Source organism: Carlito syrichta, unplaced genomic scaffold, assembly GCF_000164805.1.
Source record: "Carlito syrichta isolate Samal-C Ts95f unplaced genomic scaffold, Tarsius_syrichta-2.0.1 Scaffold315166, whole genome shotgun sequence".
NCBI classification, from domain to species: domain Eukaryota; kingdom Metazoa; phylum Chordata; class Mammalia; order Primates; family Tarsiidae; genus Carlito; species Carlito syrichta.
The window spans coordinates 209,602-231,123 of record NW_007259262.1 but is presented as its reverse complement, the minus strand read 5'-3'; the positions used below and the strand labels follow the sequence as shown (position 1 = coordinate 231,123).

At 36.0% G+C, this 21,522-nt stretch overlaps 1 protein-coding gene across 1 annotated transcript in view; it reads left to right on the top strand.

Annotated features, from left to right (window-relative positions):
• SI (sucrase-isomaltase) overlaps positions 1-21,522 on the top strand; it is a 100,970-nt gene that overhangs the window by 17,298 nt on the left and 62,150 nt on the right. The window contains exons 7-13 of the mRNA XM_008072422.1: positions 10,744-10,843; positions 12,109-12,221; positions 14,842-14,967; positions 15,539-15,670; positions 15,761-15,880; positions 17,661-17,774; positions 21,265-21,349. Coding sequence (XP_008070613.1) covers positions 10,744-10,843; positions 12,109-12,221; positions 14,842-14,967; positions 15,539-15,670; positions 15,761-15,880; positions 17,661-17,774; positions 21,265-21,349 — 790 coding nt within the window. The remainder of the gene's footprint in view (positions 1-10,743; positions 10,844-12,108; positions 12,222-14,841; positions 14,968-15,538; positions 15,671-15,760; positions 15,881-17,660; positions 17,775-21,264; positions 21,350-21,522) is intronic.

Below are 21,522 nucleotides of genomic sequence, written 5' to 3'. Positions count from 1 at the left end.
TCTCTTTTCTGATTGCTCTAGTCAGGACTTCCAATACTATATTGAACAGGAGGGGTGAGAGTGGGCATCCTTGTTTTATTCCAGTTTTCAGGGGAAATGGTTCCAACTTTTGTTTGTTTAGGAGTATCCTGACTGTGGGATTCTCATAGATGGCTTTTACTATTCTGAGGTATGTTCCACATGCCTAGATGTTCGAGGGTTTTTATCAAGAAGGGGTGCTGAATTTTATCAAAAGCTTTTTCTGCATGCAATGATATAATCATGTGGTTTTTGCTTTGATGTCTGTTGATATCTTTAATTACGTTTATGGTCTTGCAAATGTTGAACCAGCCTTGCATCCCAGGGAGGAAGCCTACTTGGCATGATGGATGATTTTTGAGATGTGATGTTGAATCCAGTTTACTAGGATCTTGTTGAGAATTTTAGCATCTATGTTCATCAAAGATATTGGCCTATAGTTCTCTTTCTTTGTTGGGTCTTTACTTGGCTTGGGATAATTTTGTTAGCTTCATAAAACAATTTGGGGAGAGTTCCATCTTTCTCAATCACCTGGAATACTTTCAGTAGAATTGGTATAAGCTCCTCCTTAAATGTCTTATAGAATTCTATTGGAAGCCATCTGTTCTAGGACTTCCTTTGTAGATAGTTTTCTTATTACATAGTCAACTTCCTTGATTGCTATTGGTCTATTTAGGGTCTCAATTTCTTCTTATTTCAACCTAGGCAAGTTGTGTGATGTCAGAAAGTCCTCCAATTCCTTAAGGTTTTCAAGTTTGTTTCCATACAAGTGTACATAGTGGTCTCTAATGATCTTTTGTATTTCTTCAGGGTCAGATATAACTTCAACTTTTGTGTTTCTGATTGTGTTTGGGCTTTTTCGCTTTGTTCTTGGTCAGTCTAGCTAGGGAGCATCAATGTTGTTTATCCTTTCAAAGAACCAGTTTTTTGTTTCATTGATTTTTTTGTATTATCTTTTTGTCTTCTATGTCTCGGATTTGGGCTTTTATATTGGTGATCTGGATTCTTCTGCTGAAGCTATGGTTTTTGTCATCCTGCTTTTCCAGCTTCCTTAGGTGACTTGTTACGCTGTTAATTTGTGATCCTTCCATTTTCTTCATGTGCATTTGTAGAGATATGAATTCTCCTCTTACTACAGCTTTCAAGGCATCCAAGAGATTTTGGTAAGATGTTTCTTCATTTTCGTTTGTTTCCAGGCATCTTTTTTTTTTTTTTTGAGTTGGAGTCTCACTCTGTCATACAGACTAGAATGCAGTGGCTGGGAGCAGCCACTGCAACCTCAACCTGCTGGGCTCCAGTGATCCCTCCACCTCTGCCTTCCAAGTAGCTGGAACTACAGGCATGCGCTACCACACCCAGCTAATTTTTGACTTATTATAGAGATGAGGTCTCGCCAAGTTGCCCAGGTGGGTCTCGAACCCACAGGCTCAGTCAATTCACTCACCTCGGCCTCCCAAAGCACTGAGATTATAGGATGAGCCACTGAGCCCGGCCCCAGGTACTTTTAATCTCTGTTTTGATTTCATCATTGACTCAGGAGTTTTTTAGCTTCATGCTATTTAGTGTCCATGTCTTTGTGGGTTTGGGGGGAACCTTGTTGGTGTTGATGTTTATTTTCATTCCACTGTGGCTGAGAAAGTTGCATGGCAAAATTCCAATCTTTTGATATTTGTTTATGCTTGATTTATGGCCAAGTATATGGTCAATCTTAGAGTATGCTTCATGCGGTGATGAGTAGAATGTATTTTCTGTGGTTGTTGGGTGGAGTGTTCTGTAGGTATTAATTAAGTCCATTTGGTCAAGAGTCACATTGAAGTTCTGAACCTCTTTGCTGATTTTTTGTCCTGATGATCGGTCAAGGGTTGTGCATGGGGTATTAAAGTCCCCAGCTATGATAGTATTAGAGTCAATATCTTTTTTTAGTTTATCTAGTAGCTGCTTTATGAAAGTTGGTGCTCCTAGGTTGGGTGCATATATGTTAAGGATGGATATTTCTTGTTGATGGATTGAACTTTTTATCATTATGTAGTGGCCTTCTGTATCTTTTTAAATTTTTGATAGTTTAAAGGGTATTTTGTCTGAGATTAAGATTGCGCCTCCTCCTTTCTTTTGTGTTCCATTTGCCTGAAAATTTGTTTCCCATCCTCTTACTTTGAGTCTGTGAGTGTCCTTTCTAGTGAGTTGAGTCGCTTGAAGGCAATATATTGTTGCCTGGTGATATTTTATCCATTTTGCCATTCTATATTTTTTCAGTGGTGCCTTTAGTCCATTCACATTTAGGTTGATTTTTGAAATGTGAGAGCTGATCCCTATAATAAGATTATTATAGAGTTGTTGTTGTTGTTCCTGTTTGTTTGTTGTCTTTCTTTTGGTTTTGGGGTTGGTTTGTGTGTGTTTTTAATTTTTTTCCTATACTCCTGTGAAGAACGTTGTTGTTCCTTTTTCCTATTCTTCAGTGTTTAATACTTTCTTAAGTGTTTCTTATAGAGGTGGTCTGCTGGCAGCGTAAGTTCTTAGGGATTTGATACTGGGAAATATTTTAATTCTCCCTCATTGATGAAGCTTAGCTTGGCTGGATAGGTTATCCCTGGTTGAAATTGTTTATCTTTTAGAACTTTGAAGATAGGGCTCCAAGCTCTCCTAGCCTGAAGTGTTTCTGTAGATAAATCTGTTGCTATTCTAATTGATCTTCCATGGTAGATAATCTGACCTTTTTCTCTTGCTGCCTTTAGGAGTCTTTCTTTTATACTTACTTTGTTTAGGTGAATTATAATAATAATTATTATTTTTTGAGTTGGAGTCTCACTCTGTCACCCAGACTGGAGTGCAGTGGCATGCTCCTGGCCACCGCAGCCTTGACCTGCTGGGCTCTTGTGATCCTTCTGCTTCAGTCTTCCAAGTAGCTGGAACTACAGGCGTGTGCTACCACACCCAGCTAATTTTTGTTTGATTTATTGTAGAGATGAGGTCTTGCCAAGTTGCCCAGGCAGGTCTCAAACCCGCAGGCTCAGGCAATCCACTTACCTCAGCCTCCCAAAGTGTAGGATTACAGGCTGAGCCACCGAGCCCAGTTTAGGTGAATTATTTTGTGTCTGGGAGTTGGTCTTCTCACTTGTTGTCTTGCAGGGGTTCTCTGAATCTCTTGTGTTTGTATTTTCATATCACTGATGAGATGAGGGAAGTTTTCTTGAATAATCTCATGGAATGTTTGTTCCAGGGTGGTCTCTGGCTCTCTTTCTGCCTCAGGAAGTCCAATTACTCTTAGGTTCAGTCTCTTGAAGTAATCACTAATCTTTTGAAGGTTTTATTCTGTCTTTTTAAGCTTCTTTTCTATGTTTTTGACAGTTTGGGTTAGTTATATATTTTGGTCCTCAAGTTCTGAGATTCTTTCTTCTGCTTGGCTAATTCTGCTTTCCATGCTTATCAGTTTGTTATTTATTTCATTTACAGTATTCTTTACTACTGTTATCTCAGTTATCAACTCCCTCCTAGTTTCCTCTTGTCTCTCCTCAATTCTTTTTAATCTCTCCATTACTGTCTTGATATCTAGATTTGCAGTTTGAGACCAGTCATTCTGGGGAGTTCTTCATTTCTTGCATTCCAAAGTCAGTTCTCTCAGTGTCTGACCTCCCAGGGGTCTGTGAGAGACCCATATTCTTCTTTTGGGTTTTTTTCATTTGTGTAGATTTCTCTCTTCCCCTTCTTTAATTCTGTTTTTCAGAGAATTGGGGGTTGCTTTTACTTCTTTTTGTTCAATCTCCCGTTCTTCCTTATGAGCATCCTCTGGTTTTGCTCACTTTTGAGACTGGACTGTGGGTTTGGACTGTACTTATTGCAGTTTTGAGGTTTAATTGAGGGGGAAGCTGTGATTCAGACTCTATCTGCTGATCCCAGTATCCACCAGCAGGTATATGGGCAGACTGTAACCCACTTCCCACTGCCTTGCAATCTGTCCATGAAGTGGGGTTTAGGTTTGCTCCCTGGAACCAAAGAAGGTAAGAAAAAGGAAGATAATGGAAGAAGGGGGCGTCAGTAGGATATTGGAGAGAGAGAAGAGTAAGAGGGAAAACAGACATACATACCAACTAATGAATGAAAAGAGACACAAGGCCAGAAAAGAATAAACAAACAAACAAGACTCCCTAAAGCATACCAGTAATTATACAAAGACAGTCCAATAAAATCATGCCTTTTGATGTGCTTTTCCCCAACACAAACAAGTAGTCTAACTCAAAAAGCAAACAATAATTAACAAAACAATAAAATCAAAAATCAAAATAAGAAGCCAGACTAGCTCTGGAGTCTTTCCTGAGTGTCTAAAGTTTCTTCAGCTCTGATCTCTAGCCTCTCCCCTTTGTTCTTATTGCAGGCAGATAGATTTACTCAAAGCTTGGGTTGGTTCCCTTGGCCTGCTGCCTGTGAGGTCTGCCAGAAAACTGAATTGTCTGTGTCTGATCAAGTGTAGGGGAGAGGCTTTTGTCTCCTCATTGGTGAAGTTACCTTAGAAACCAAGGTGGAAGCTGCTTGTAGATGGGCAGGGCAATGAGAATCTCTGCCTGTAAAATGACTGTGGTTTGTGGTTCCTCTTTCGCTGATCCTTTCTCTCCACCCGTCCTTTCTCTCCACTCATCCTTTCTCTCCACTCATCTGGGTCCATGGATGATCCATTATGGTGGGGTATGGTGATGTGTTTGGCATCAGGCACTGTAAATCAGCAATATAGCTGGGTGCTGCATTTAGTGTGCAGCCAGCAGCTTGGTTGGAGGAAGGAGCCCAGAATTCCCCAGGCCAGACCCGAGAGCCGAGAGCAGCTGTTTAGCTCCTCCTTAAGATATACTGTTTCCTTACACAACCATGGGGACTTAGCTCCCAAGTTGGAGGTTAGGCAGAGCTGCGTGGGTGAGTCACTGCAGGTCTCTGCCTGGTCACAGGGTTCCAGCTGCTCTTTGGTCCCCCTGTAGTCAGGAGTAAGTTGGGGGAAGAGGATTGTGAGCCTGCTGGATGCCTCAGCCAGAGTGGGGACTGGGACTCCAAAGGGCAGGTGGTGGGTGGTAGCAGCGTCTTTGGGCCCCACGCAGGGCACTTCAGCCAGGAATGGAGCTGGTATCTCTGAGGGATGGGTGCCTAGAGCCTCCCTGGGTGACTGCAGCTTGAGATGGGCCTGAACGGGGACCCAGAACCCAAGGCGGTGACCCGGAACTTTGAGGGATGAGCACTGGCCACGGCTTTGGGTGCTTTAGCCCAGGTGGTGGCACAGAGCCCAGAGGCATGGGCACTGGGGGGCTGTGTGGGCAGCAGTGACCTTGGGCCTGGTGGGGTGCCCCAGGAGGGAATGGAGCCTTTAGTTTGGAGGGGCAGGTGTGGAGGGCCTTCACAGCTGCCACAGCTGGAGACTGGTCTGGGGGCCCAACCAGGAGTTGGCAGTGGCTGAGTACTGGGCAGATCAGTGTAGTCAGCAAGGGTACCCAGATCTCCACAAGGTGTTATCTGAGGGCCTTCACAGGCGGCGGCGGATGGCTTGGGGCCTGGTGAGATGGTGTAGCCTGGAAGGGAGCTGGGAGCTCCACACGGCTGGGGCTCAGGGCTGCCAGGGAACAACAGTGGCAGAGGGGTTGCAGTAGCCAGCAGTGCATGGGACTGAGGGTCTCCAAGCCTCAGACCAGTGTGGCTGGTGGTGGACAAGTGGGTGGGGGAAGGAAATTAAGAGTCTTTATGGGAACTCACTTTCGGAGACTCTCACAGTCTCACCTCTGCCATCACCATCTTCACTATTTCTCTGTTAGTATCTATTAAGTCCATTTGGTCAAGCGTCAAGATGAGGTTCCACTCAAATTATTCTAGAAAAAGGATACCTGCACATTTGTTTGTTACAACTCTATTCACAATAGCAAAAACATGGAACCAGCCATGTTGCCCATCAAGCTGGACTGGATTAAAAAATGTGGTACATATACACAATGGAATATTATGCAGCCATAAAGAAGGACAAATATATGGATTCTACAGCAACTTGAATGACTTTGGAGTCGATCATACTCAGTGATTTATCACAGAAACAAAGAACCATATGTTCTCATTCATAAGCTGACCTTGAACAATTATAATGCTATAAGAAAGCAATTGGCAGTAGTTAGAAACTGTCAGGAGAGGGGGTGGGTAGGATTGGCAATTGAGGGAAACTGCTAGGGGAGGGAGGGGTATACCTCGTCAACAGGGGTACCTGCATGATCAATGTTTATATACCTAACCCTGAATTATACGCCACATCTTTATAATAAAAATTTTTTTTAAAAGATGAGGTTCTGAATATATTTGTTGATTTTTTTTTTCCTTGATGATCTATCAAGGGTCATTAGTGGGGTATTTAAGTACTCACTTATGATAGTGTTAGAGTCAATATCTTTCTTTAGTTTACCTAGTAGTTCCTTTATCCAAGTTTATCAAAGGATGCATATATGTTTAGGATGGATATTTCTTATTGATGAATTGAGCCTTTTATCATTATGTAGTGTTCTTCCATATCTTTTAAAATTTTTGATACAGCCAGGTTCGGTGGCTCAGCCTGTAATCCTGTGCCTTTGGGAGGCTGAGGTGAGTGGATTGCTTGAGCCCGCGGGTTCGAGACCTGACTGGGCAGCAAGACCTCATCTCTACAATAAATCAAAAAAATCAGCCGGGCGTGGTAGCGCATGCCTGCAATTCCGTCTACTCGGAAGGCTGAGGCGGAAGGATCGCCAGAGCCCAGCAGGTCGAGGTTGCGGTGGCCGGGAGCGGCCACTGCTCTCCAGTCTGGGTGACAGAGTGAGACTCCAACTCAAAAAAACAAAAACAAAAACAAAATAAAATTTTTGATACCTTAAAGATTGTTTTGTCTAACATTAAGATCATAATTCCTGTCTTTTTTGTGTTCCATTTGCCTGAAAATGTGTTTTCCATCCTCAAACTTTGAGTCTGTGGATGTCCTTTTAATGAAATTTGTTTCCTAGAGGTAGCATATTGTTGAGACTTTTTAAATTTTTTTCCAGTTTGCCATTCTATGTCTTTTCAGTGGTACATTTAGTCCATTGACATTCAGGCTGATTATTGAAATGTGAGAGTTTATCCCTGGCACAAGGCTCTTATGAGGTTATTTTGTTTTTTTTTAAACTTTGTGTTGGTATATGCATGTGTTTTTAATTTTGCAGTCATGAGGTATGTTTAGTTGACTGTATGTTTTCCTGTATTCTTGGGAAGTGCTTGGTTGTTCTTTTTTTCTTTCTTGTGTTTAATATCTTCTTGAGCACTTCCTGTAGAACTGATCTTAATACCTTCTTGAACATCTTTTGTAGAGTTGTTTTGGAAGTAGCCTAAGAGTTTAGGGATTTGATATCGGGGAAGGATTTTAATTCTTCATTGCTGATGAAACTGAGCTTGGCTAGGTAGGAAATTCTTGGTTGATATTGTTTATGTTTGAAGATTTTGAATATTGGACGGTGACCCCTTGTAGCTTGCAGTGTTTCTGCTGATAAGTCTGCTGCTATTCTGATTGGTCTTCCCCAGTAGGTAGTCTGACCTTTCTCTCTTGTTGCCTTTAGGATTTTTTCTTTTATACCTACTTTGTGTAGGCAAATTATTATGTGTCTAGTTGTTGATCTTCTCATTTGAGAAGATGAGGGGCTTCTCTGAATCACTCGTGTTTAGATGGCTGCATCTCTGGTGAGACATGGAAAGTTTTATTGAATGACTTCCTGGAATACTTGCTCCAAGGTATTCTCCATTTTCCTTTCTTCTTCTGGGAAACTGATCAGGTGTAAGTTCGGCCTCTTGATACAGTCATACATCTTTTGGTTGCTTTGTTCTTTCTTTCTGAGTTTTCTTTCTACGTTTTTAACAGATCAGGTTATTTCCATGTTTTGGTCTTTAGGCTCTGAGATTCTTTCTTATGCTTGGCTAATTCTGCTTTTCATGCTTGTCATCTTGTTACTTATTTCATTTTGAAGCTTTTATGGCCAAAATCTCTGTTACAAATTCTCCCAGTGTTGTATCTTGTCTTTCTTGAGTCTTATTTACTTTTTACACTCATTTCCTAATATCTTGTGTTCTGGGTCAGTTGTTGGTGATTTCCATGGTTTCTCTCTGAGCTCTGATTTTGCTGGTGTTAACTTTTTGGGAATTACCTGTGTTCTTCTGTTGATTTTTCCTCATTTGTGACAGATCTCTTTCTTTTCTCTTTAATGTTGTTATTTAGTGGTAGTTGGCAGAGTTTTCACTTCTGCTGTTTGCTCAGCCCTCTATTCTTCCCTGATCAGAATATCTGAATATGTTCTTTTTGAAACAGGGCTGGGGTGGGAAGATTTGTTGTTTCTTGTAGTTTTCAACATCAAGCAAGTGGAGAGTGGGGAGCTAGAATTTGTAAAATACTCTCAAGTTGCAGCATTGACTGACTGGGGTGTGGGCCCCCTGAGACCCACTCTCCACCACCACTCTATATGATAATGCAGTGGGAATGTGTGTATACCCTCTGAGTCTAAGATAAAGTTACAGTAATGAGAAGAATAGAGAAAAGTAGAATGAAATAAAACAGACAAAAATAACAAGAAAAGAAACCTAAACTACAGTAAAACAAAAGTAAAAACAAGAACAAAGAAACAAAAACAAAACAAAAACAAAACACATTGAAAAACACACACACAAACAAAAAAAAAACCGGGAAAACTGAGCACACACACACACACACACACACACACACACACACACACCAAAAAACAAAAGAGGAAGAAGCAAAAAAGGGAGGAACACAAATCAAACCCTTACACACACATTCACCCACATATTAAACCTAAGCAAAAAAAAGAGAAGAAAAAAGGGAGGAAGGCAAATTGAGCACACACACACACATACACACATGTGCACGCACGCACACACACATGTTAAACCAAAAGAACACAAAAACAAAAAAGGAGGAAGAAATGCAAATCAAATCTTCACACACACACACACACACACACACACACACACACACACACAATTATAAACCAAAACAAAAGAAGAATAAGAAAGAAAATAATAATAAAAAAATTTCTGGCACTAATTGTGGCCTAAGGGAGGAGGATGGGCACTGGGGCTGCATGAGACATCAGTCCTTTCCTCCTGCTCTCATAAGGATACCTTCTGATGGAGAGGCGAGGTGCATGATTGTCTCCTCCTCAGATACTGGGGGCAGCCAGCCAAGCTTATCCCAGAGTAGAGTTTTCCTATCATGGCTGCCGTCCAGGCTCCACCTAGGTTCATCCCTTTTAGTCATGTCCCAGCTATGTGGAACTGACATTCAGAAGTTTACTGGGGAGGAGGGGTCAGCTCAGGACTCACTGCTGATCTCTTGAGAGGTATTCCTTGTCTTTATCTGGTCGCACCTTTTGTCCCATGACTGTGGCAAGGTAGAGTGTGGGGCACCTGACACTGTACACTCATCCTGTCCTTCCAGAATGTGTGTTTTCAGGATATTCCCTCTGGGTCATGACCATCCCCAAGATAGTTAACCCGCTGGTCACAGAGAGTGGGTCTGTTGCACAATGACAAACAAACTGGAGCACTTCCCTGCCTGGTTTTCAAGATGGTGGGAGGGTGCCTGTTTCATCTCTTGCAGTGGGACTCTGCCTATGGCTCCCTTGTTGCACTTCCTCTACAGCCCTCACTGCCAGTGTCTGACCTGGCACTGTGGTGATTGGTCTGTCTGGCCACATCAGTCACTCCTGGTAGCTTCTTCTCAGGAAGGGCTTTGTTAATTTTAGAAAATGGTGGTCAGCTCCTGTGCTCCAGGAAGCATCAAGTTCAAGCAGAGCAGATGAGGTACGACCGCTTCACCAGGAGAGCCCTAGCCACTTGCTCCCTAGTCCCACACAGTCAGTCACTCACAAGACCACAGATATATACACAAATTCATCCATTCACTCACTCACACAGGGACTTGCACAGTCCGACTGGCTCTGTTGCTATCTTTCCCCTACTGTCCCATACTGTTTTTTAATTTTTTTAGAAACTCCTGGTTGATTTGAGTCAAATGTTTGTATTTTTTAAGATACCAATGCTAACTAATTCATTCTCCAAAACAAACAAATGAATGGTGTTTAGAAGAGCCTCATTTGATATAGGACTACTAACAGATTCTACTAATTCCTGTTTTCAATTTGCAATAAACACCCAGCTGAGAACCTCATAGCTGCTTTCCATACAATCTTTCCTTTCTTTAACCCTCCATATCCAACTAGTCAGGAAGTATTTTTCCTTTCACCTTATTAGTGTCTTTCAAATTTGCCTCCACAATTTTATCCCCTCAACAGCTCTCAACAGATGCACAACAAAAATCTTATGAGGGTGGGCATCATCTTGGAATTCTCTGCAGAGTCTTAATCATACCTGGGAAATAATTGATAAACATGTGCCATTACCTTATCATGAATAGCTTATTAAAACTAATTTAATCATAATAAAACATTAAGGAAAGTTAAATAATCTATTCATAGTATAGTGTATACATTATGTATTTTGTATGTTAGTGATATGTTAATAGTTAAAATAAGTTAGAAGATTTTGGGACTATAATGTTTTATAGGTACATATAGTGAAGAAAATGAATATGGATATATGGAAAGAAAATTATGAAAACTAATTTATAAAAATATTTTAACATAAAATCTTTGTATTAAATAAACTTGAACACTTTATTATCAAATTTTTGCTTTATAGAATAATAATAACTTATATGGCCATCAAACATTCTTTATGTGCATTGAAGATGTTTCTGGAAAGTCATTTGGTGTTTTTTTAATGAACAGCAATGCAATGGGTAAGAATAATAATTTAGTTGATAATATATTTAAAGGAGATTTCACTTTAAATGTTTTAACTGCTCTTTTATTTTACTCAGACATATTGTATGTCAGAGTAAACTCTATTGTTAATGGTTTTAGCATATGAGCTTCTTATAAGTAGATTTTGAAATTAGTGAGACAATAGATTTTTGCATACCAGTGCGTCTGTTTGGAGAGAGTATGCTATGTTGAAATGTTCAAACACTGTATTTTTCCTTTAGAGGGACATTGAAACACACCCATTTCAAGGAGTATATTTATGCCCACAGCCTCTTTTGTCAAGATAGGTTAACAAGACTGGGTGTGATGGTTCACGCTTATAATTTCAGTTCTCTGGAAGGCTGAGATGAGAGGATTGCTTGAGGACAGTAGCTTGAGACCACCTTGGATAACATAGCAAGGCTCCTGTCTCTACAAAAAAATTTTTAAAAATTAGCTGGGTGCGGTAGTGCATACCATACTTCCAACTACTCAGGAGGCTGAGACAGAAGGATCACTTGACCCCAGGAGTACATGGCTGCAGTACTATGATCATGCCACTGTACTCCAGCCTGGGAAACAGTGTAAGACACTGTCTATTAAATATTTTTTAAAAAAGATTAACATGTCACTATAAATAAAAAAAGAGATGTGTCTAGGGAAATAAAAAAAAGGATAAGTGACTTTTTTAGTTTACCACAATTCAAGATTCAAGTAATGCAGATTTTTTTTGGATTTTAATATTATCAATGCAATATCTGTTTAATAGATAATTCAGTGATAATAAAGTCAAAAAATGAATGCATTCACAGAATCCATCGGTTATATGGTTATCTAGTCAGTTATTATGTCTTACATTCAGATAAGCTAAATTTAAAACATTTGTTATTTTTTCTTAGAAATGAATATATGATAACATGATCTTTAAGAGGCTCTTCAGTTAAAATAACTAACTGAAATGCAGTTTTAGAGAAAACATTTTTGGTTCTAAGAGGAGTAATCCCCTACTCCATGCAATGTAATTTCCAATAGAGCTTTTGCCAACATCTGTAAAAGGAAATTTCTGGGATAGTCTATCATAAGCTTCAAACCCCATCACATTCTACTTTTTCTCCTCTGTTATTCCTATATTCATTATCTTATTTCTATTTCATTATTTTAAAATAGTGTAAACAATATGGCTAATATAAATAACATAGTAATTGCTTTATTGAATACATTTTTACTATTTACATAAACCTTTCCAAATTTTATTTTATAGAGGTTTTCATCCAACCTACTCCAATCATAACTTATAGAGTTACTGGTGGCATTCTGGATTTTTACGTCTTTCTAGGAGATACCCCAGAACAAGTAGTTCAACAGTATCAACAGGTGTGTTTTAGGTCTATTCTATGCAATACTTTCTTGCATCTGACATGCGCACATATTTAGATAACTTTATTTTATATATCTGAGGCTAAATGTATTTGAAAATCGTACCATTTTAATATACAAGTATATGATTTTAATTTTTCCCCTATACCACGAACCCTATATATACTTAAATGTTTATATTTCTGCTATCAAAATTTTTTCTTATTTCTAGGCAGCTGAGTTCAAAAGTTGGATTATGCATAGCAAATTTTTTCTTTTTCATGACTTTGGTAATATAAAGAAAAAGGAAGTATCTTGTCTTCAACACTGAGTACAGACAATATGTGTATAGTTCATACATTCTTTTGATCAAAATCCTAGAGGTAATTCAGTCATGAGAAAGGGCAGTGAAACTAGCTATACATGCATAATGGGTAAAATCCAGGAAAATTGGCTCTGATCTTCAGTCCTAGAGAGGGGTTAGTTTGAAACCATAGTTTGGAACTTTTCATCTCAAATTGCTATCTAAACAACTCTCATTTACACATTAAATAGCATCTTAAGTTACCTGAGCCCATGGTGGGCTTGAGAGGTGAGACTTCTGAATCTTCCCATGCAATTGCTCTCCTGTAACTGCTACCTATGATTCCTGGTGTAATCATTGAAAAATAAAATTTCATTGGTATAATATTCAAGAATAATGCCCCTTTTAAAAATCTCATTTTCTTGATATATTTTTTGACATATAATTCTCAAAGGAGAGGTGATTACTATCAAAAAATTCTTCAATTAGAATCCAAAAATCTGAAATGAGAGCAGCTTGTGTTTTACATAGTTGAATTATTTACAGTGCCTAATAATTCCCAAATTTCTGTTCATAAGTGTGAATTTTATTTTCTAAAAAAGCACACAAAATATAGTGTTTCTGTAATTCATATTCTCAATTAAAGTTATGGATGACTTATGTACAGACATTGTAGTATGGTTATTACATGAGCAACAGTGAGTGTTTTGAGTGAATTTGACATTTCATTTGTCAAACATTAGTTGACATAGTTGTCTATTACATGCTGAATAAAGTGTGTGGTCAACAGTATTTGAGTTTGAGTCTTGCTTCATACATGAATGCAGCATACATTCAGTGCGGTAGTGTACTTCCTTCAACATGTTCAAGCAGAGACTTGAAACTAAGCAATAAAGTATAAAGATGGATATAAAATAGACCTCTGTTAATCACTACTTCATTTAAATGAGGCTCGAAATGTGTAGAGAGTAGGCAGAACTTTATTTTTTATTTGACAAAAAATATGTTATCTTCTATGTATAAGCTAGCCTATGAGTTTCAATATATAAAACTTTAAAACATAATTGATTTGAGTGACCAGATTGTTTTTTAGTTTTAAAGACAATGTACACAACGTATATACATATATACAATATGATTGTATTAATATAACCTAATACCCATTTTTAGTAAAAATCTAATACATAAATACAATGTATAATATTTACATAATAAGTATGTAATAAATATTTTACATACATATGAAATATACTTTGCTGCACATATAACAATTTTCATACATATATGACAAGACTTTTTTATCACATTTCCAAATTTTCAAAGAATTCTATGGAACATAAGGTGCTTAGGAATATAATTTGAAATACACTGCTTTTTTTGAGAATTTATTTGATATAAAGTTATTTTAAAAATAAGTTTAATAATTAATTCAAATAGAAAGTAATAACCAAACATGAATAATTTCTGTTTGATTTCTACATAATCTTTTTTTAGACAAAGATTATGAACAAATTGTGGAACCAAAATTTATATATAAAAGCCTAAACCAAAATAAAAAAACCATTATGCCAAAAATATTACTTGTCTTAATATTACCTAATACTCAGTTTTTAGTGAAAAAAATTAATATAAATAACTTCCAAATTTCCAGATGCAAAATCATGTCCTTTGTTTTAGGGAGACACGCATCCTCTTGCAAATGTGCACTGAGCTTGTTTAAATCATTGCAGGAATCAGGGGAGATGGTGACCCATTTTTTTCCCTGGGATAAGGGAGGAAGCCCAGACACTTCTTGCCAGTGAGCTAAGAACCCTATGCAAAAATTGGATGGGAGCATTGTAGAACATACATTTTATTAACATTTGGCAAATCAGAAAAGAAAGAACTGCAAGATATAAGGGAACAGAACAGAATCTATGTATTTTAAACATCTTTTTTTTTCTTGTGACTTTTTGTTGTTCCAGGAAGTCATTGTGTGATGCAATAATTTCCCCTTGATCATATTATTTTCTTATTGCTATTCTTTTAGTATCTTCTTTAACTTTTTATGATGAACAAAATATATCTTGGTAAATTCTACTTTCTGGATTGCTTCAGTTAAAAAAACGCAAAATAAAAGATGAGGATCAAAACATAAACTTGTTAAGGGCTTCATAACACATTAGAAGAGAATATCTAGGAAACATTTAGAATCGAGGTAACAATAAATCTTTATTTAGAATGTGTAAGCTTAAATGAATACTAGAATGCAAAATAAGAAGCACATTAATGCTAGTTATTAAGCTAAATGTATTTCTTTTTATTGAAACAAATTCAATGTCCATTTACTTCAAGCTCACTGGACTACCAGCAATGCCGGCATATTGGAGTCTTGGATTTCAACTGAGTCGCTGGAATTATAAATCACTAGACGTAGTGAAAGAAGTGGTAAGAAGAAACCGGGAAGCTGGCATACCATTTGTAAGTAGAATGGGGACTTGTGGGAATATATATCAAGTTAAGTATTATTACATAATAAATGTAGAAAATTTTCAAGAATATCTTATATAAACATTCCATATTTATATTTATGAGGCTACTTTTTAAATTGTAAAGTATATTTTATCTTTTTTAAAGTTATAAATATACACTTTTGAAAAACTGATTATTAGTTATACTGGCAGAATACCAGTTTATCTGAGAGCAAAATCATGTTCTGTTCTTAAGATGAATATGAACCCTTAATTTTAGAACCTACATATTTGAAAATAATTTTCTGAAGTGTATTTTTGTTCTTTATACAATGAAACCTACATATATAAAAAATGCATCATCACTGAAAAATGTAAATAACCATTCAATGCTTTTGTACTTAATAATTGAAAACTAGTTTTATAAACAATATCATTGTTATTTAGTAAAATAGAAGGAATGCAATTCCATGCATGCTTTAATATTTATTTTTTATAATACAAATTTGTTGTATTTTAGATTGAAATGTTTAAAATAATTCCATTAGTACTGTGTTGAAATTCACTCTGCCATCTTCCAGGACACGCAGGTAACTGATATTGACTATATGGAAGAAAAGAAAGCTTTTACTTATGATGAAGTTGCATTTAATGGGCTCCCTGAATTTGTTCAAGATTTGCATAACCATGGACAGAAATATGTCATCATCTTGGTAACAATTGATTATGTATATTTATGCATTTTAAGTATTTACACATTTGTAAGTTAACGTATTTTCCATAGTTTCTTTTTCTATTATTAGGACCCTGCAATTTCCATAAATAAACGTACCAATGGAGCACCATATGAAGCCTATGACAGGGGAAGTGCACAAAATGTCTGGGTAAATGAGTCAGATGGAAGTACCCCACTTATTGGAGAGGTAAATTATGACATTCATTAAAGTGGTGTTGCTCAAATTTTCTTCTCTGAAACAAAGTGCGTATGAATGTGTGTGTGTCTGTATATATATTTACTCTCAACTTTGAATTTTATATTTTAATTGTGGCAAAAAATTTTAGACAAAGGAAATATGGTAAGAATCTCCTAAGCCGTTAAAAATAAAGAGACACTAGATAATTTTCAGTGCCACAAACAAAACTTAAGATAAAACATGGTAAATAATCTAGATTATTACACAAATTATGAGAAGAGTAGCAGAAATTTGATATAAAAAATTGCAAATATAAATAGTATACTTATCTAATAGGCACCAAGCTTTATGATTTGCATTTAATCCTCACAATAAAATAAAGAGATAGTTATGATCTAAAATTTCTACTTCACAGGTGAAAAAAAATGGAATCTTAGAGAAGTGAAGTCACTTTCCTAAGATCATAGAACTAAAAAGAAACAGAATCAGAAAACTGCCTATGTCTCAAGTGTGTATTTTTCAGAATAAATATTCTTTTGGAGGCAACTTTTAAAGACATATAAAAATCATAAAATATCTAGACAAATTGAGTCTATGCATTGAGACATAATCATTTCTGTGATTTAATAAAATTAAATAAATTAGAAGGAAAAAGCATCAATTTATTAAAAAACATTTATTATAGAATTATTTACAACAATGAAGACTGTTGTATATTTTTATCACATTTATCAGATTTATAGTTTCTGATGCAAATCTTCCTTAAATAATTGTGAGATCCAGCAGGAAAAAAAACGCACATTTTCCAACACTTAGTACCTATTAATATTTCAGAGAATGCATGTTGTTATAACAGCTTTTTGTATGAGGACAAATCACACAACCAACATGGATTATTTGGACATAAGGATAGTAACATGTTAATTTATCTGAAACTGAATTCTTGTCTAATGCTATTATTTTAAGTTATGAGTAAAATAATGCCAAATAATTTGAGGAAGTATAAATCATGAAGCAGTAGCATAGCATACATAGCATACATAGTGTTGAATATCATAGGCTCAGGTAAAAGATTGCTTGGGTTTGAGACCTTTCTGTGTCTGTTATTATGGGTATGGCTTTAAACAACTTATTTAACTTCTCTATACATCACTTCTCTCATCTACAAAATGGGTTTAATTATAATATCTAGCTCATCTGTAAAGTGGTGATAAACACAGTACCTACCTCCAAAAGTTCCAATGAATATTAAATATTAATAATAATAAAAGTACTTGAAACAGTACGTAGCATATAGGTTAAGTGTTTTGTCTAAATATATATCTTATATATATTTATATTAGTGTTTGTTAATAAAAAATTAGAATAATTCATTTTCTTTTTATTTCTTGGAAACAAATACCCTTGGAAATGAACTACTGTGCTTTCTTTTATCAGAAGAATAATATATTACATAGGTTTTGATTTGTTTAATAACTTAATCTATAGGGATGCTCGGTAATACATTTAGTTGCAGTTAGAATAGTAGCATGTTCTTTTCTCATGTTTGTATATTTTTCCCTTCCTAAATGCTTTATGATCTCACTTTCTTTTTCTTTAGTTGCTCTCCTGTAATTACATCTTAAAGTAGTCCTGAGATTTTTGTGAATTTTTACAAGTTACATGTACCCAAAGGAGTACAATAACTTAAATAATTTGTACAATTTTCAAGTGAATCAGTTCGAAATTCCATGTATTTATTTATTTTTCCTTCCACTTACATAAAAAAGTGAGTGATCTATTCTTCCAGGTATGGCCAGGATTAACAGTATACCCTGATTTCACCAATCCATCCTGCATAGATTGGTGGGCAAATGAATGCAGTCTTTTCCATGAAAAAGTGAACTATGATGGACTTTGGATTGTAAGTATCTATTTTAAACCAGTGATTTTTGGTCAATTAACATAACATTATTTAGCCATAAAAATTAAGTCAACAAGATATATTTTTTTCGAATGTATTCATCCCCAAATTAAAAGCTTCTATAGCATCCTTTTCTAGAATGTATAAATATTATACCTGTCATGTTTATGGGATAGAAAAAAGCAGAAGCTAAAAATGAAAATCAAAATTTTTCTCTTTTACTAATACACTTTATGGAATAAATTTTGTTTTTGTAACTAAGGCGTTTTTTATGAATAGTAATTTATCTGAAAAATGGCTAATGAGATTTAGAGATAAATCTATAGCCATGCAATTTCAAAAACACTTATTAAAGTTTACAATAGTGAAGCGATTGCAGCATATAAATCTGAATAAGTCCTTTGGAGACATCTTTTTAGTAAGCTATGGCACAGAACAAATTAAAATTGGCAATAGGTTAAGTGTTTTGTCTAAAAAAAAAAATAAAGTCCTAGGTTACTTGTAAAGTTATTAAAGGAAAGCACAAGTGTTTAGAAGAGCATCTGAATGAAGTTTTATAACCATAACTATTGATAGCCTGCTTCTAGTCTTAATTGGATGGTAGGCAAACATTTAATGCCTTCGGCTATGACACTAACTACTAACTTTGGTAACTATGGCACATTTAGGAATGAAACTACCTAGTGATCTCAGAATTCTTTATTTTAGAAAAAAAAATCTTTAAACACTAACATTGAGAGAATATCAAGTATTTCATTCAAAAGCACAGAAACTAATTTACAACTGCACAGAATTTTGAAAAAAGATATAAGGGGCACTCTAGGGATAGCTATGCTTTCTTTGGCTGTTTAGATCCACATTATTTCCACTATCCTCAAGTGCTCATTATTCATTAAGTCATTATTTTAATTATTCACCTATTCATGCAATCAATCACTTAACAAGTGCTTCTTCTGCACCATCTACTAGGTATGTTTTCTGCTGACGACATGGAATTGAGTGCAGGATTAGCATAATCCTCAGGAGGCCCATGACATGACAATAGTAGCAAATGAATTTGGAGAGTCTTTAATATTTTAACACGAAATCAGTGAGATCATACTGCTAATACTAAACAACTGGCAAAAGTAATGAAAAAACTTACACACTGATCTTGAACTTCATTTTTAATTCTTGCTCTTAAAATGATTTAACCTATATTAAAAGTTTCCTTAGGGTTTTTTTTTCCCCTACTAAAGTACCACTTTGCAGGAAAATTGCAGGTATAAATGATGCTTTAGAAATAGCGAGAGTCTGATTGTGCTACACAAAGAGAGAATGCTCCATCTCCTGCATCTATTGAACACTGAAATCCCTGATTCATCTCCAAAGAGAAGGAGGGGATAGGAGGGGAGGATCATCTGAGAAAACCAGAGTTTTTCCAATACTAACACGGAAGCATGGTGACCAAACCTTAAACAAACAAACAGAAAACACAACATTAAAAAAGTATAGTTCAAAGCTCACTAAATATCAGTGAATTAATACATGCTATGTATTAGCAATGGGTATTCTGCTGTATGAGGTTTTGTTTTTATACTAAGTTTAAAAATACTTATAATTCTATTACCTTTCATCATTCTTGACTATCCTGAAAACATTTGAGAAGTGGAGATACCTTTCAATATTTGTATCACAATGAGAAATCTATAATTATTATCCCTTAAGCATTTATAATTTTAATGTTCATAAAATGATCATTTCTCATTTTAATCTTGTGTGACAAGTTTCCTTAGACGGTGGCTCAGCCTGTAATCCCAGGCCTTGGGAGACTGAGGTGAGTGGATTGCCTGAGCCCGCGGGTTAGAGACCTGCCTGGGCAACTTGGTGAGACCTCATCTCTACAATAAATCAAAAATTAGTCAGGTGTGATAGCACATGCCTATAATTCTGGCTACTTGGAAGGCTGAGGTGGAAGGATCGCCAGAGCCCATCAGATTGAGTCTGCGGTGGCCGGGAGCGGCCACTACACTCCAGTCTGAGTGACAGAGTGAGACTCCAACTCAAAAAAAAAAAGAAGAAAGAAAAGAAAAGATTCTCTTTATACTCACAATCTGGAAACTTTCATAAGAATGTTTTGAGAATAATAGTGATGAGTAGTTATTGTTAGTGTTTGGGGTCAGAAGAAGTCAATATTCAGGGAAACTTTAGGGAAGCTTTAGTAAACTAAACCAGTATGTCTAGCTGTTATAATTACAAGTTTATGAAAGAAATATGGTTTCACTGTAATCCAAATGATTCATTTTGCAGTTTTGGAAGAAAACTGTCTTCATCAGTCTCATTTAGTGACACTGTCAGTCTCTTAGATTTGTACATCAATCTGTTGATAAATATTACCTAAGCATTTGGTAGGATTCATAAGGGAGTAGAAGAATGGATCCAACCATTACATAGTAACACAGGAGTTTTAAATTTAAAGGAAATAATTCACAGTCGGTATAAGAGGGGGGAAGACTAGAGAAGGTGAAAATTGATTTGGGTCTTAAAACATGGGCATGAAGTGGATAGGAAAGGAAAAATGCAATTAAAAAAATATGACTCTTCTAAGTGAAATAAAATGAACACAGCACAAGGATGTGATTGAGTGCAATGTCTTTATGAAAGCAGAGACAATTTATTACAGACAAGTGGGAAACAAGGCTATAAGAAAATCTCTAGATGTCCTCAATGTAAGGAGCAGAAGAAGAGGAGCACATGTGTTGTGATGTATAATGTTATATACTTTTTTTTTTTTAGTTCAAAGACTTGACTTAACTGGTTACAATAACAAAACCAGTAAGTGGTGAGACATGGTTGGGCCTAAGGTTTTATTACTAGGAAATCCATGAACATATAGCTCCATCACTACGTCTCCAAGATATGTTTAGGTCACCAGATCTCAGAATGTGGTTGAGCTGAACAAAGGCTCCTTCAATCTGTCAGGGATTCCATGAGGTCATAGTATTTTAATTAGGATAATAAAGGCTATCTGTCTTGTTTCACTTTCTTTTTCTCATCAGAGTAGAAGACTGTGGACTTGGCAGATACTGCTGCTAGCAATGTGCTTAGCACATCATAGAAACTAGATAAATGCCACTGGAAGCCAATTATGTTGAGTATATGATTGTGTTAGGAATGTGTAGAATGATAGACTCATAGTGAGATGACTAATAGAATTATATAGAAAAGACAGTTACTTAACGTTTATACAATTAATGTCTTGTATATGTAATTAAAACTAGGTAAATTAAATACGTTGTGATTGTTTAAAATCTCTCAGTCTTATTTAAGACATTTCTGTTATCCAATATGTACATTCTGTTTATTTTTAGGTTGGTAGCTTATATTTGTCTTGTAGGTGTGAAAGGACATCATGGTTGCCTTAAATAAAACATTTTCAAACAAAGAGTTTCTGTTTGCATGATTTATATTATTTAAAATCTACTTTTTTTTCCCTTTTATATCCATTTAGGACATGAATGAAGTTTCCAGCTTTATTAAAGGTTCATTAAAAGGATGCAATGACAACAAATTGAATTATCCACCTTTTACTCCTGGTACATTTTATTTAGTTATCTAATTACTATTAACTGAGGATAATTTTCTTATTGACTTATAATGTCTAGCATATATTTCTAAATTACCCTCTTTGGTATGATTTTGAAATCCCATAATCATTTTTTTGTCTTTCATCCAAAATATTTCCTGCCTAGAATTATATTGAAATAAG